The sequence below is a fragment of the Lepus europaeus genome, chromosome 7 (assembly GCF_033115175.1).
Source record: "Lepus europaeus isolate LE1 chromosome 7, mLepTim1.pri, whole genome shotgun sequence".
Taxonomy (NCBI): domain Eukaryota; kingdom Metazoa; phylum Chordata; class Mammalia; order Lagomorpha; family Leporidae; genus Lepus; species Lepus europaeus.
This window is the reverse complement of record NC_084833.1, coordinates 98,790,338-98,807,147: the sequence shown is the minus strand read 5'-3', so window position 1 is coordinate 98,807,147 and position 16,810 is coordinate 98,790,338. Positions and strand designations below refer to the sequence as shown.

Below are 16,810 nucleotides of genomic sequence, written 5' to 3'. Positions count from 1 at the left end.
ACATTTATTACAGGCCTTTTGTAATTTTTTTTAAATTTACTTGAAAGGAAGAGTTAGAGACAGAGAGAAGGAGAGACAGAGTGAGCAAGATCTTCCATCCACTGGTTCACTCCCCAGATGGCTGCAATAACTGCAGCTGGGCCAGGCCAAAGTCAGGAGCTTCTTCCAGGACTCCACCTGGGTGCAGGGACCCAAGCACTTGGGCCATCCAGGGAGGTGGATTGGAACTGGAGCAGTCGGGACTGGAACTAATACCCACATGGGATGCCGGAGTTACAAATGGTGGCTGTACCCTATGCAACAGCAGCTACCCCCTCCGTATCTTTTTACATCCTGTACCTTTGCTACCTAGAGCTCTCCCCTTTCCTTTATTTTCTTTCTCTTTTCACTTAGTATGCATGTGTACCTACAAATTTTATCATAACCAAAGGGCAGTCAGATTTAATCCTCTTACTAAGAGACAAAATTCTCAAAACCAAATGAATACAGTCACCAGAAGTCTTTCTGTGTTAATCTTTAGGGAAAAACAGAAACTGGCACTGAAGATGTAAGCAGGGGACAAGTACATGGGAGCCAGTCTGCTCCGCTTTGGTGTCTTAAAGAGTACTATTTTCCTGGTGTCTCTTCCAGGGTACCAGACTCACCTCACCAAGAGGGAAATGAACTACAAGGGGACAGTATGATTCTTCATCTGTAAATAAATACAAATGACCTAGATATTTTTGTGAGGCTAACATGATGTTGTAGCTAATAAAACTGTGATTATATAATGAACACAAAATGAATAAGGCTATTCTTATGATTATCTTTAATTTTTAAAAATTATTTTTCTTGAGGGTCACCAAATTTCAGTTAAACAAAGGCACCCTGAATTAAGTAACACACCCTCAATTATCTTACTACTTGAAACAGTAAGCCAATTAGCTATCTTTATTGACTCCATCCAGACTAGGGATCACTTGGTGTTACTTTCTACTATAAAATCTACCTATTTGTAACTCTACCTATTAATTAACAACAATAGGCTCTGATTAATTTTAACATATACTTAGAAAAAAAATATTCATTTTAAGATGATTACTATTCTATATATGGTTTCTTTAAAAATTCTGTTCTCTCAAATAGGTAAAACTTTCCACTATAATTTTGTTCAATTATCAAATCTATCCTTCAGAAACACTATAAAAAGCATTACATTTAATTCCATCTCATTAAATTGTAATAAATTTTAATTCCTGGAGTAAAAATAGACTAAAGATTTATTAAGATCTAGAACTTACACTTATAATACCCCCAATTAATTCTTTTTACTTTTTTGTAAAAGAGAAAATTTCATAAGGGCTAAACTGTGGAACAGTGAAAACAAACAGAAATGTCACATATTTGCCATTCAAAATTTGTGATGTTACCCAAGTTGTTTTCCACATTAGTTAAGTCCAGTCTTAAATTGACACAAAGTAATAAAACATTTGCCTTCTCAGGCTATAAATACCACTGAGGCAGTCCTCCACTCTTACCTGTCTGTGAGTCCAAACGCCAGGTCAAGCATGTCATTCTCCTCATCAGTGACTGGCTGTAACTTGTCATATATGTGTTCTTCAAAGATGAGGTGGCAGGTAGAGCAGGCCAAGGTTCCCTCACAAGCACCTATAAAAGCAGCAACCATTAAGTACGCTCTCTTTTACACTAACCACAATTCAAACTGGGTTCACTGAAGTGAAACAAAAGGAGTTTATTTTTGACTAATGATGAGAATTAGGAACAACTACTCCACTCCCAACACCAGAGTCTGAAAGCACTCACTTATTTCACAAAGATTCTGGGCTAGATGCTATGAAGGCACAATTGAAAATATGTAGGCCTAATACCAAAAAGCTGATTAGTTAATAAACTGAGATGTATACACATATAGAAGTGTGCATATATATATATATATATATTTTTTTTTGACAGGCAGAGTGGACAGTGAGAGAGAGAGAGACAGAGAGAAAGGTCTTCCTTTTGCCGTTGGTTCACCCTCCAATGGCCGCCGCGGTAGGCGCGCTGCGGCCAGCGCACGGCGCTGATTCGATGGCAGGAGCCAGGTGCTTCTCCTGGTCTCCCATGGGGTGCAGGGCCCAAACACTTGGGCCATCCTCCACTGCACTCCCGGGCCACAGCAGAGAGCTGGCCTGGAAGAGGGGCAACCGGGACAGGATCGGTGCCCCGACCGGGACTAGAACCCGGTGTTCCGGCGCCGCAAGGCGGAGGATTAGCCTAGTGAGCCGCGGCGCCGGCCAGAAGTGTGTATATTTTAAAACTTACAAAGCAATATTTTACGTGAAAGCTAGTTATTTACCTTCTCCTTTTACCTTTCCCCAGAGAGTATGACACGATTTATGAAGACTTGTGTTATACAAGAGAACTAGAAAGCAATAAAATTTACACCTACCTGAAGTTAAATATTGTTCCCTTTCAATCACCCCTTGTGATTGAGGGCACAGAATCTAGTAAGTCATCTTTTTTTTTTTATTTATAACATTTATTTTTATTTACTTATGTATAGTATGCATATTTTTAAGTAAGTCATCTTAAGATTAATTTTGGTTTACATACTAAGAACATTTTTTCATCTTCCATTTTTAAGTCATTATTTACTGAGCACCTATTATGTGCTGAGCATGGTGATAAAAGGTACCTAAAACTTCAACCCATTCAAGCAAATCAGGACGGAATCTGCTCTACAAGCTCTCTTCCCCAGGCTACCGAGTGTTTGCTTGAGAATCTTACCACAAGAGGCAGCTATGGTGAATAAGCCAGCCACTGCTGCCAGTAACAGAGCTGAGGTCTGTCGCCCTCTGACTTCCGTGTACTGGTCCAACTCTTATCTCGCAGAGTGTAACCCCTCTACTCCGTAAGTTTCGTGTGTATTTGACACTATTGCTCTTTTTCCAGGTCGAGCATGCCCAGAAGCCTTCAAATTTTTCTTACGTAAAACAGCTTCAAATCATTTCCCCCAGGCTGGCTGGGCTTTTCTTAAAATATAACATCCAGGGGCTAGCGCTATGGCCTAGCGGATAAAGCCGCCATCTGCAGTGCCAGCATTCCATATGGGCACTGGTTCGAGTCCCAGCTGCTCCACTTCCCATCCAGCTCTCTGCTATGGCCTGGGAGAGCAGCAGAAGATGGCCCAAGTCTTTGGGCCCCCACACCCATATGGGAGACCCAGAGGAAGCTCCAGGCCCCTGACTTCAGATCGGCACAGCTCCGGATGTTACAGCCATTTGGGGAGTGAACCAGTAAATGGAAGATCTATCTCTTCCTCTGCCTCTGCCTCTCTGTAACTCTGCCTTTTGAATAAATAAATCAATCTTTTAAAAAACAGATATTTAAAAAAATGACATCCAGAACTTATCGATATGAGGGCACTTCAAAAAGTCCATGGAAAATGGAATTAAAAGTCTATTTTGGTGTCAATAAAAATCTGAAATCAATGCACAGCTTTTTCATAACACACATTTTCCATGAGCTTTTGCATTTCAGGAGAGGAACAATAGAGTCACAAGGAATCAAGTTCTGATTAAATGTGACTTCAAAAAATGTTGCCTTGGCTTGGTTTTTAATCTTTTTTTAAAAGCCAATGCCTACCTTTAAAGACTGTAGACTAGCTGGCAGTAACTTCAGTTTGATTTAGATTCTCTTTTGATCTATAAATACTATTATTTATAAAATGTTATAGCACTATTAGCATGTTAATTTTCCCCTAACTCAACCATTTTAACATATTATTATCACTGCCTCATAATTTTAACAATTATTCATATTAGATCATCTAAAAAAATTAAGAGAGATTTCCTAAATCTTGCTTCTGTTCACCCCAAATCATCAAAGTGGTAATACGATTACATGAGGGACAGCCCAGATGGGAACAGTGGGTTAACAGGGGCCTCTGGAGCCAGACTTCCTGGTTTCAACCCCAGCTCAACTTCACTGAGCAGCTCTTGGCAAGCTACTTTACCTTCCACTGCCTCAGTTTCTTCAATAGCAACCATACCAGAATTACATGTGTATGCACTTTATATGTATAAATATACATATGGCAATCATGACTTACAGAGAGTAAGCACTATAAGTGTTGCTAATTACTATTTGGAAGTTATAAAAAAATCTTAGATAGTAAACTTTCTTTTTATACATAAAATGAATGAAACCCAAGAAGTTAAAGAAATGGACCAAGGGCCGGCACCATGGCTTAACAGGCTAATCCTCCACCTTGCGGCGCCGGCACACCGGGTTCTAGTCCTGGTTGGGGCGCCGGATTCTATCCCGGTTGCCCCTCTTCCAGGCCAGCTCTCTGCTATGGCCCGGGAGTGCAGTGGAGGATGGCCCAAGTGCTTGGGCCCTGCACCCCATGGGAGACCAGGAGAAGCACCTGGCTCCTGGCTTCGGATCAGCGAGATGCACCAGCCGCAGTGGCCATTGGAGGGTGAACCAACGACAAAAAGGAAGTTTCTTTCTGTCTCTCTCTCTCTCACTATCCACTCTGCCTGTCAAAAAAAAAAAAAGAAAGAAAGAAATGGACCAAGGTCATGTTTCTAGTTAGAGATCATTATGACTTCAGCTAAACTTCCCAATACTGAAGACAACTAATTCCTGCCATATAATATCAAGTCACTGCACTTAAAAATCAATGTACCTATGTATATAAATATATACGAGCATGTTAGACACATGCAAATACATACCCTAATCGGTTATTGGTACAATAGCTTTTCTACTTTTGTGTAAATGTGAAATATTTCACACAAAAAGACTAATGAATATATTTTGCTTAAATGACAGGTACTGTGAGACAGTGGATTGGGCCACTGCTTGGGATACCCACATCTTGCATCAGTGTACCTGGTTTGAATCCCAACCACTACATGTTTCCTATGCGCTTCTTGTTAATGTGCCTGGAAAGCAGTAGATGATGGCCCAGATATTTGGGTTCCTACCACCCACGTGGGAGACCTGGATGGAGTTCCTGATCCTGGCTACTGCAGACATCTGGGAGTGAACCAGCAGATGGAAGAGATCTCTCACTCTGTCATTCTGCCTTTCAAATATACAAATAAAATATTTTTAAAAGTGGAGGGAGGAGGAGGGCTGGTTACACCTGATGCAGCCTGGCCTTACAGCCAGGGCTCCGGGCTCTCCATGAACTCACCACACCAGGGTTTGCTGTGTACTGCACATGCCTCTTGAGGATCAGTTTTCTTCACATGAGTACAATGAAAAGACTGAGGTAGACAATCTCTAAGGCCCTGCTGGCTCTAATATTTTGTGGCTCCACGAGGAAGAACAGTTCTTAATGGATTTGTTAATATTCAGTAAAAATCTACTTGCCCTGATCTCTATTTTATCTCATCAATACCCAAGCCAGATAAATCCAAACTGAAATGGCAAACCCCTCCAGAGATAGTGTGGGACAAAAATCAGGAAATCTAGTCTCTTTTGTCCTTATAATGTAGTATAACAATTCTAGCAAAATAGTCCTAGCAACTTTCCTCATTTAAAAAGCTTCCATTTCCCCTGAGTTTTTTAATTATTAAATAAACAAGTCCAGAGAGCTGTATGCTCAGCTGAACAGATGATGAAAGGACAAGTAACCTCACACTTCAGGCTAGGATGGTGCCTGCAGGGGCTGTAGACGCAAACAATGGGCTGAGCTTGGAGGGTCTCCACGTTAAGGAGTTTGAACTTGTCCGTTAAGCACATTATTCTACACCTTGCTTCCCAACACACTGGGTGGGCTACCCACATGCTCAGGTTCCAGTCTTTCTCAGTGACTTGCCACAAATGAGTCACTCACCAGGTGGTTAGGAAACCTGTCACTGCACCCCTCTCCAGGATCCAGCCCCTGGAGCAATGGTGGTTTTAAGTGTCTGCTATAGGTATGAGAAGTTGATACAAGGATCTAAGCAGGTAAGTGACACTTTCCTTTGGAGAAATCTCAATAGTCAATGTGTGTGAAGGATAGATTAGGGGTGAACAAGACAGAAGTAAAAGTTATGAGGCACCACCAATGGGAAAGGGAAAAAAGAGGAAAGAAAAGGAGACAATACTCTGAGAAGGTGAGTCAAAGGAAAAGTGATCCCAACAGCAGAGACAGATCAGGGAAGCGCACGGGAGAAAAACTCAGGGACACAGTATGGTTTCAGCCACCTTGGAATGGAGAGAAAGGGTTCAGAAACCTCTCCCGAAAAATGCAGGACCTTCATTCATTTACCACCTGGCCACTCGAATTAAGACACCACTCCTGGTCTACTCTTCACCGGCTTCAAATTCCCCACTCTCTCCTCCCCTGTTTCCATTCTCTAATAATTTGCACTGCTTTTCTCAAATCCTGTCAATTATTTCCAGATCTTGCTTAAGCTGCCACGCCCAGAGCTGAAGACAGTATTCTAAAGCATATGACAAAAGACAAATACAGAGATTAACTTTTGGGTCCTACACACTACATTCCTATTATATACTCTAGTCCCATATTTACTCTGTAAATGAATGCATAACATTTTATGGTTCCTTATTTTATGGTCCCTTTTGAACTTTTTCTATCACAAAAAGTTGTCAAGAAATCATAGTTTCCTTATTTATTTATCCTAGAAAGAAACTCAAATGCAGCAAACTGTTAAGACTCAGAATGAAATCAACTCCAACTGTGTGAAAGGGCTAATGCTGAACCAGAAAAACACTGCTCGGATTATGTTACAAGTTCTACTAAAGAAGTAAATCTGTAGGGAAGATTTACAACATTTTTAAAAGTGGAGGGAGGAGGAGGGCAGCCTGGCCTTACAGCCAGGGCTCTGCTCTCCATGAACACACCACACCAGGGTTTGCTGTGTACTGCACATGCCTCTTGAGGATCAATTTTCTTCACGTGAGTACAATGAAAAGACGGATAACACTTATTCTCATAAATATTCAATTCTGCAAAATTTTGTCATAAGTACACAATCTGAGCTTTACAATTTGATATTTGACCTGTGTTTTATCAAAAGTGGAAAGCCCTTACCATGTAGTAGAACATGTTATCTAAAAAGGGTATTTAGCCGGCGCCGCGGCTCACTAGGCTAATCCTCCGCCTTGCGGCGCCGGCACACCGGGTTCTAGTCCCAGTCGGGGCACCGGATTCTGTCCCGGTTGCCCCTCTTCCAGGCCAGCTCTCTGCTGTGGCCAGGGACTGCAGTGGAGGATGGCCCAAGTGCTTGGGCCCTGCACCCCATGGGAGACCAGGAGAAGCATCTGGCTCCTGCCATCGGATCAGCGCAGTGCGCCGGCCACAGCATGCCGGCCGTGGCGGCCATTGGAGGGTGAACCAATGGCAAAGGAAGACCTTTCTCTCTGTCTCTCTCTCTCACTCTCCACTCTGCCTGTCAAAAATAAAAATAATAATAATAATAATAAAATTAAATTAAAAAGGGTATTTAAAAAAATCAATAAAATGAAGATTTGGGTATAAAAAGAGCCTAAAACCATGTGACGATGCTATTTAGGAACAGAAGAGTTACTATTTTTCTGTTCTTTCATCTCATCAATTACTGCTGATTTCATAATGGTTGTACTCTCAATTTATTAGTTTCCTTGTTTTGCAGTTAAAATAGTCTCCAATTAATTCAGCAACTGACTTTTGTCTTTCTTGGTGTGCTGTTCTACAAATTTATCACAGGTATAGATTTGTGTAACCCGTACCATAATAAGCATACAGTTTCCATCATCCTAAAAAAGTCCCTTTGGCCATACCTTTGTCACCACTCTCCCTCATCCCTAACCACCACTGATCTGTTCTCTATCACCATAGTTCAGTCTTTTTTAAAATATTCATATCAACCAAATTATACAGCATAGAATTTTCTAAATCTGGTCCTTTTAACATTTTATTTATTTATTTGAGAGGCAGAGTTACAGAGATGGAGAGACAGAGAAAGGTCTTTCATCTGCTGGTTCACTCCCGAAATGGCTGGAGCTAGGCTGATCTGAAACCAGGAGCCAGGAGCTTCTTCCAGGTCTCCCACATGGGTGCAGGAGCCCAAGGGCTTGGGCCATCTTCTAGTGCTTTCACAGTCCATAGTAGAGAGCTGGATCAGAAGTGGAGCAGCCAGGACTCAAACTGGCACCCAAATGGGATGCCAGCACCGCAGACAGAGGCTTAGCCTACTGCACCACAGCGCCAGCCCCTAATCTGGTTTCTTTCACTCAGAACAATGCCTTCTAGATTCATCTATTTGTATAGGTATCCACTTTTTTTTTTTGAAGATTTATTTATTTTATTTGAGAGTTAAGAGTTACAGACAGTGAGAGGGAGAGAGAGAGAGAAAGGTCTTCCTTCTGCTGGTTCACTCCCCAAATGGCCGCAATGGCCAGAGCTGCACTCATCTGAAGCCAGGAGCCAGGCACTTCTTCCTGGTCTCCCGCGTGGGTGCAGGGACCCAAGGACTTGGGACATCTTCTACTGTTATCCCAGGCCATAGCAGAGGGCTGGATTGGGAGAGCAGCAGCCGGGACTAGAAATGGCGCCCATATGGAATAACGGCGGAGCATTAACCCACTGAGCCACGGCGCCGGCCCCTAGGTATCCACTTTTAATAAACGAAGTCAATTTTTACATAAGGTGTGAGGTTAAGGGTACGACTGCTTTTTTTTCTTTCCCCCCTGTGAATATCCAGTTGTTCCAACATCATTTACTGAAAAGCAGATCATTTCTTTATTAATTGTCCTTTGTCAAAAACCAGTCAGTGATAGCCAAGAAGTGGAAACAACCAAAACACCCATCAAGTGATGAATGGATAAACATAATGTGGCACATCCGTAAAATGGATTTTATGTGGCCTCAGGAAAAGCATGAAGCACTGGCAGTTGTTACAACTTACATAAATTTTGAAATCATTTATGCTAAGTGAAAGAAGTCAGTCACAAAAGACTACATACTATATGATTTCGATGTGTCCAGAAGAGGCAAATCTACAAATACAGGAAGTAACTCAGAGGTTGCACCAGGCTAGGGAAATGGAAGGTTCAGTAGTGATAGCCAATGGTTACAGGATTTCTGTTTGGAGTGGAATGATGAAAATGTTTTAAAATTGAGTATATTCACAATTCTGAATATAGTTTAAAAAACACGGTATGCCTTGAACGGATGAACAGTATGATACACGAATTATATCTCAATACAACTGTTAACAAAAAAAAAAAAAAAGCCATATTTTAAACTTTGGTTTCCAGTTGTTCATTGTTAATATATAAAAATAAAATTGATTTTTGTGTGCTCACCTTTATCCTAGGGCCTTGCTAAATTCACTTATTACACATAGGAATTGTTTTATAGATTTCTTGTGATTTTTCTATGTAAATATCATGTTATCTAAAAACAGGTTTTATTTCTTCCCTTTTTTATCTTCGTATCTTTTAATTTCTTTCCCTCTATCTTTGGCACTCACACATCGGCTAGATTTCCTGCATGACAAGAAATAGGAGTGGTGAAAGTAGACTTCCTAGGCGCCAACACACCAGGTTCTCCGGTCGGGACGCCGGATTCTATTCCGGTTGCCCCTCTTCCAGGCCAGCTCTCTGCTATGGCCCGGGAGTGCAGTGGAGGATGGCCCAAGTCCTTGGGCCCTGCACCCGCATGGGAGACCAGGATAAGCACCTGGCTCCTGCCTTTAGATCAGCGTGGTGCGCCGGCCGTGGCGGCCATTGGAGGGTGAACCAACAGCAAAGGAAGACCTTTCTCTCTGTCTCTCTCTCACTGTCCACTCTGCCTGTCAAAAATAAAAATAAAAATAAAAATAAAAAATAAATTAAAAAAAGAAAGTAGACTTCCTAGCCATACACATCCCATATAGATATACACACAGAAAGTGATTACATTTTGTGAAAGATGCACTCTCAAAGATTTTGAAAATTCTAGAAGTTTCATATTTCAAAAGTTATTTTCTCAATGAAACAGAATGTCAGAGAGATGGGTTATTCATGGTTCATAATTCTATATTTTGCTTTAAAATATATACAAACAATTGATGTACTTTTTAATTATTATATCTACCTTTAAAACAATCTAAAAACAAGGAGTCTTCATAAAGTTGATAGAAAATGTTTATTATGAAAAAACTGGGGGGCTGGTGCTGTGGTTCAGCAGGTTAAAGCCCTGGCCTAAGGCACCAGCATCCCATATGGGCACCGGTTCTAGTCTAGGCTGCTCTACTTCAATCCAGCTCTCTGCTATGGCCTGGGAAAGCAGTGGAAGATGGCCAATGGCCCAAGCCCCTGAGCCCCTGCACCCACTTGGGAGACCCAGAAGAAGCTCCTGGCTCCTGGCTTCCAATCTGCGCAGCTCTAGCCATTGCGGCCATCTGGGGAGTGAGCCAGCAGATAGAAGATCTCTCTCTCTCTGTCTCTCTCTCTCTAACTCTGTCTTTCAAATGTATAAAAATAAATCTTTAAAAAATAAAAATTGCATGGATTCCAATTTTTTTGCATCAAAATACTTATCCTTTAATTTTTTCATAAACTTTTTGAAGTATCATCTCGTATTTCCTCTTAGAGAACAGAAGTTACCAGAGGATGGAGGGGAGGAGCAGGAAGGAAATGTTCAAAGTTTCTGTTAGGCAAATAAGTTTCTGAGGTCCACCACACAGCATGGCAACTAGAGTTTAATAATAGTATAGTATAAGGTTAGGCACTGTAGCACTTAAAATGCTGTCACTTGGAAAGCCTGTGTCTCATACTGCAGTGCCAGTTCAAGTCCGGCTACTCTGCTTCTGATTCAGCTCCCTGCTAATGCACCTGGGAGGCAGCAGATGATGGCCCAAATACTTGGGTTCCTGCCACCGTGCAGGAGACCCAGATGGAGTTCTTGGTTTCTGGCTTCGGCCTGGCCCTAGCCCCAGCTGTTACAGACATTTGGAGAGTGAACCAACAGACAGAAAATCAATCTCTCTGTCACTCTTTCAAACAAATAAATATTTTAAGAATAACATATATTTCAAAATTGCTAACAGTAAATTTCAGATATCTCATTACAAAAAACAACTGAGGATATGTTAATTAGTTTGATTTACTCATTTTGATTGCCATTTATCAAAATACAGTGTATACCCAAACAAATATATATAATTAAATAATTAATAAAACCACTTCCTGTTTAACATAGATATTCATCTGACTCAGAGACACACTATAGCCATGCTGATGTTAGCCCCCAATGCTAGCATTTTACCCATCATCCGTGCTTGGATACACAACAATTTTCACGAACTTAAATGTATATTCACTTTAATCCTTTTATTTTGTTATGATTCTAACAAAATTCTTCTCCTAAATTAAGAGAAATAAGTATCATGACAGTTTTTGGCTTTATTCATAGCATTTTTATCATATCCAACCTCTGTTATAAAATAACTCATTACTACATAATGTTTAGCTGAAAATGATTCTAAAAATATCAGCACCACAGTCAACAAAATCATATGCATAGCTGTTATTCTGATGTCTAAAACAACATGATTTGTATGACAATGACCATGGATGGTAGGTATTTGTTAACAAACCTGAAATTTACAATTCAGACAGCCTGCCAGCTTGAAATTACAAGATTCCTGATAATAGTTTTGGTTTCACAACACTTCTCATATGACTAGAGTAATAATCTTAAAATTGTTGTTCTGGGGGCTGGCATTGTAGTGCAGTGGGTACAGCCGCCACCTACAATTCTGGCATCGCATATGGGTGCTGTATGCCAACAAATCGGGAAACCTAAGAGAAATGGATGGATTCCTAGACACACACAATCTACCTAAATTAAACCATGAAGACATAGAAACCTAAACAGACCAATAACCAAGACAGAAATGGAATCAGTAATAAAGACCCTCCCAACAAAGAAAAGCCCAGGATTGGATGGCTTCACTGCTGAATTCTACCAGACATTTAAAGAACTAATCCCAATTCTTCAAATGCTTATTCAAAACAATTGAAACAGAGGGAATTCTCCTAAACTCCTTCTATGAAGCCAGTATCACCTTAATTCCTAAACCTGAAAAAGATACAATACAGAAACAGAACTGCAGACCAATTTCCCTGATGAACATAAACACAAAAATCCTCAACAAAATACTAGCCAACCAAATCCCACAACACATAATAAAGATCATTCACCCAAACCAAGCGGGATTTATCCCAGGTATGCAGCGATGATTTCAACATTCACAAATGAATGTGATACATCACATTAACAAATTGAAGAACAAAACCGTATGATTACCTCAAGAGATGCAGAGAAAGCATTGGATAAAATACAACACCCTTTCATGATAACAACTTTAAGCAAATTGGGTATAAAAGGAACATTCCTCAACACAATCAAGGCAATTTATGACAAACCCACGACCTACATGCTATTGAATGGGGAAAAGCTGGAAACATTCTCATTGAGATCCAGAACCCAAAAAAGATGCCCACTCTCAACACTGCTTTTCAATACAGTCGGGCAAGTTTTAGCCAGAGCTATTACGCAAGAAAAAGAAATCAAATCAAAGGGATACAAATTGGGAAAGAGGCAGTCAAACTATACCTATTTACAGATAACATGATTCTATATATAGGGGATCCAAAAGACTCCGCAAAGAGACTATGGAAATCACAGAAGACTTTGGTAAACTGTTAGGATATAAACTCAATGCACAAAAATCAATTGCCTTTATATACACAGACAATGCCACAGATGAGAAAGAACTTGTAATATCAATCCCATTTAGAACAACTACAAAAAAAATCAAACACCTTGGAATAAATTTAACAAAGGATGTCAAAGATCTCTACAATGAGAATTACAAAACATTAAAGAAAGAAATAGAAGATAGAAAAAAATGGAAAAATCTACCATGTTCATGGATCAATCAATACCATGAAAATGTCCATTCTTTTGAAAGCTGTTTGATGATTCAATGCAATACCAATCAAAACACCAAGGACATTCTTCTCAGATTACAGAAAAAACAATGCTGAAATTTGTATGGAAACACAGGAGACCCCAAATAGCTAAAGCAATCTTATACAACAAAAAACAAAGCCAGAGGCACCACAATACCAAATTTCAAGACATACTACAGGGCAGTTATAATCAGAACAGCCTGGTACTGATATGAAAAAAAAAAAAAAAACAGAATAGAACAGAAACACCAGAAATCGATCCAAGCACCTACAACCAACTTATCTTTGACAAAGGAGCTAAAATCAACCCCTGAAGCAAGGATAGTCTCTTCAACAAATGGTGCTGGGAAAACTGGACTTACACATGCAGAAGCACTGTGGTGCAGCGGGTTAAAGCCCTGGCCTGAAGTGCCGGCATCCCATATGGGAACCTGTTCTAGTCCCAGCTGCTCCTCTTCCAATCCAGCTCTCTGCTGTGGCCTGGGAAGGCAGTGGAGAATGGCCCAAGTCCTTGGGCCCCTGCACCCACATGGGAGACCGGGAAGAAGCTCCTGGCTCTTAGCTTTGGATCAGCACAGCTCTGGCAGTTGCATCCATTTGGGGAGTGAACCAGTGGATGGAAGACCTCTCTCTCTCTGTCTCTACCTCTCTCTGTAGCTCCGTCTTTAAAAAATAAATAAATAAATAAATAAAATATGAAGCTGGACCCCTACCTTACACCTTACACAAAAATCCACTCAACATGGATTAAAGACCTAAACCTATGACCCAATACCATCAAATTATTAGAGAACATTAGGGAACCCTGCAAGAGATTTGCATAGGTAGAGTTCTTAGAAAAGACCACACAGGCAAAGGCAATCAAAGTCAAAACTGACAAATGGGATTACATCAAATTGAGAAGATTCTACAATGCAAAAGAAACACTCAGCAAAGTGAAGAGGCTACCAACAGAATGGAGAAATTATTTGCAAACTATGCAATTGATAAAGGATTAATAACCCAAATATATAGAGAGATCAAGAAACTCCACAAAAACAAAACAAACATCCCAACTAAGAAACGGGCAAAAGATTTAAACAGGCACTTTTCAAAAGAGGAAATCCAAATGGCCAACAGACACATGAAAAAATGCTCAGGATCACTAGCTCTCAGGGAAATGCAAATCAAAAACCATAATGAGGTTTCACCTCACCCCAATTAGTTCATAGAGAAATCAACACTGGGGTGGGAGGGTGGGCATGATGGGAATAATCACTATATTCCTAAAGTTGTACTTATGAAATTTCCTTTTTTTTTAAGATTTATTTATTTGAAAGGCAGAGTTAGAGAGGCAGAGGCAGAGAGAGATAGAAGTCTTCCATCAATTGGTTCACTGCCCAGATGGCCTCGACGGCCGGAGCTGTGCCGATCCAAAGCCAGGAGCCAGGATCTTCCTCCGGGTCTCCCACAAAAGTGTAGGGGCCCAAGGACTTGGGCCATCTTCTACTGCTTTCCCAGCCCATAGCAGAGAGCTGGATGGGAACTAGAGCAGCCAGGACTCGAACTGGCACCTGTTTGGGATGCCAGCACTGCAGGAGATGACTTTACCTGCTATGCCACAGAAGAGTCTCCAAAATTTCCACTCATTAAGCGGTTTCTTTGGGAAAATCAATCAATCAATCAACAAACCACAAATGCTGGCAAGTATATAGGGAAAAAGGCACCTTAATTCACTGTTGGTTGGAATGTAAACTGGTACAGCCACTGTGGAAGACAGTATGGAGATACTTCAGAAATCTGAATATAGACCTACCATATGACCCAGCCATCCCACTCCTGGGAATTTACCTAAGGGAAACGAAATCAGCACATGAAAGAGTTATCTGTACCCCCATGTTTACTGCAGCTCAAATCACAAATGCTAAGATATGGAATCAATCCAAATGTCTGTCAACTGAAGACTGGATAAAGAAATCGTGGGATAGGTACACTATGGAATACTACACAGCAGTAAAAAAAATGAAATCCTATCATTTGCAGTAAAATGGATGAAACTGGAAACCATTATACTTAGTGAAATAAGGCAGTCCCAAAGGACAAATACCATATGTTCTCCTTGATCTGTGACAACAGAGCACCTAAAAGGTAATTTAGAGAAGTGAAATCAACACTTCAAGAAGCAATAACTTTGAACACCCCTTTGTCTCAATTACTGAGGCTTTTTTTTAATGCGATTTGTTGAACTTTTTGCTTAGTATAGTGTTAATCATATGTGTATGAAGTTAATTAAAAATAGGTCTTAGTAAAAGATAAGAATGGGAACAGGAGAGGGAGGAGGAAGAGGGGTGGGAGTAGGGGTGGGAGGGCGGGAACGGTGGGAAGAATCACTATTTTCTTGAAGTTGTATTTGTGAAACGCATGAACTTTGTATTCCTTAAATAAAAGGTTTCGGAGGGAAAAGTTCTCTTGGATTGATGTTTTAAAAAAAAAAAAAAAACAGAATAATGAGGGGGCTGACACTGTGGTGCAATGCATTAAAGCCCCGGCATCCCATATGGGCACTTAAAGTCTCAGCTGCTCCACTTCTGATCCAGCTCTCTGCTATGATCTGGGAAAGAGTAGAAGATGGCCCAAGTCCATGGGCCCCTGCACCCGCATGGGAGACCTGGAAGAAGTTCCTGGTTCCTGGCTTCAGATCAGCTCAGCTTTGGCAGTTGCAGTCATCTGAGGAGTGAATCAGTGGATGGAAGACCTTTCTCTGCCTCTCTCTAACTCTTTCAAATAAATAAAATAAATTCTTAATTAAAAAACCAGAATAATGATATTACATGTTTGAATAAACCCTCAGAAATTCTTGCCATAAAATCTCAGTAAAAATTACATATTTGCCAACTACTGTTCCTTTCTGTTCATGTAATTTGAGTGTTTACAACAGGAAAAGACAGTTTTGTATGTGTTGTAACAACATTTTGTGAATGCCCACCCCCACAACCTCCTTTCCCCAAAATCTGCATATGAATATTAAAAAATGTGTTTATATATAAATGTACTTTCTTAAGATTGATCTAGCATAGTCAGAAATACATTATATCAATAAGTCAATAAACATGCTAGGACTATAGATTTATATGAACATTATCAAGATCTCCCAATTTGAACAGCTTCCCTTGAAACAGATACAGAAGTCTGAGATCATAAACCAGGCAAATTTCATCAGCGATGATGTGGTACAACTGCCCCCTAGTGATAGAACAATATAATACATGCTGCAAACAAAAATGCTTGCGTCACCCAAAAGATCTTCGTAAGGTTTCAATAAGAATGTTTACAAATGTACGTTACAATTATCCCTGTGTTTCATTTTTCACTCATTTCTTCACTTCACACACAATGAGGAATAAAATGGGGATGATTTTATCATTCATCAGTCTATAGGCAGAGAGACATAAAAGTAAACAAAGAAATACACAATTCACTAGATTGTGACAAATGCTACTAAAATGAAAATGAACAGGTTGCGCTGGCGTTGTGGTGTAATGGTTAAGCTGCTGGCAGCATCCCATGAGCGCAGATTCAAGTTCAAGCTATTCCACTTACAATCCAGCCCACTGCTAATGTGCCTGGGAAAGCAGCAGAGGAGGATGGCCCAAGGACTTGGGGCCCTGCACCACGTAGGAGACTAGGAAGAAGCTCCTGACTTTACCCTGTCCCAGCCACAGTCAATGCGGGCATTCGGGGAGTGAACCAGCATGAAGATTCCTCTTTCTTTGTCTCTCCCTCTTTAACTCTGCCTTTCAAATAAATAAATCTTAAAAAATAAATTTTTGAACAGGATTCTGTGATGGGAGATAGCAAGTTCAGGTTAATGAGAAATCCTCAT

The 16,810-nt window shown here is 40.5% G+C and overlaps 1 protein-coding gene across 3 annotated transcripts in view; it reads right to left on the bottom strand.

Moving 5' to 3' along the window:
- FDX1 (ferredoxin 1) overlaps positions 1 to 16,810 on the bottom strand; it is a 45,693-nt gene that overhangs the window by 15,121 nt on the left and 13,762 nt on the right. For all 3 annotated transcript variants that reach the window (XM_062196975.1, XM_062196976.1, XM_062196977.1), the window contains exon 3: positions 1,518 to 1,647. In XM_062196975.1, coding sequence (XP_062052959.1) covers positions 1,518 to 1,647 — 130 coding nt within the window. The remainder of the gene's footprint in view (positions 1 to 1,517; positions 1,648 to 16,810) is intronic.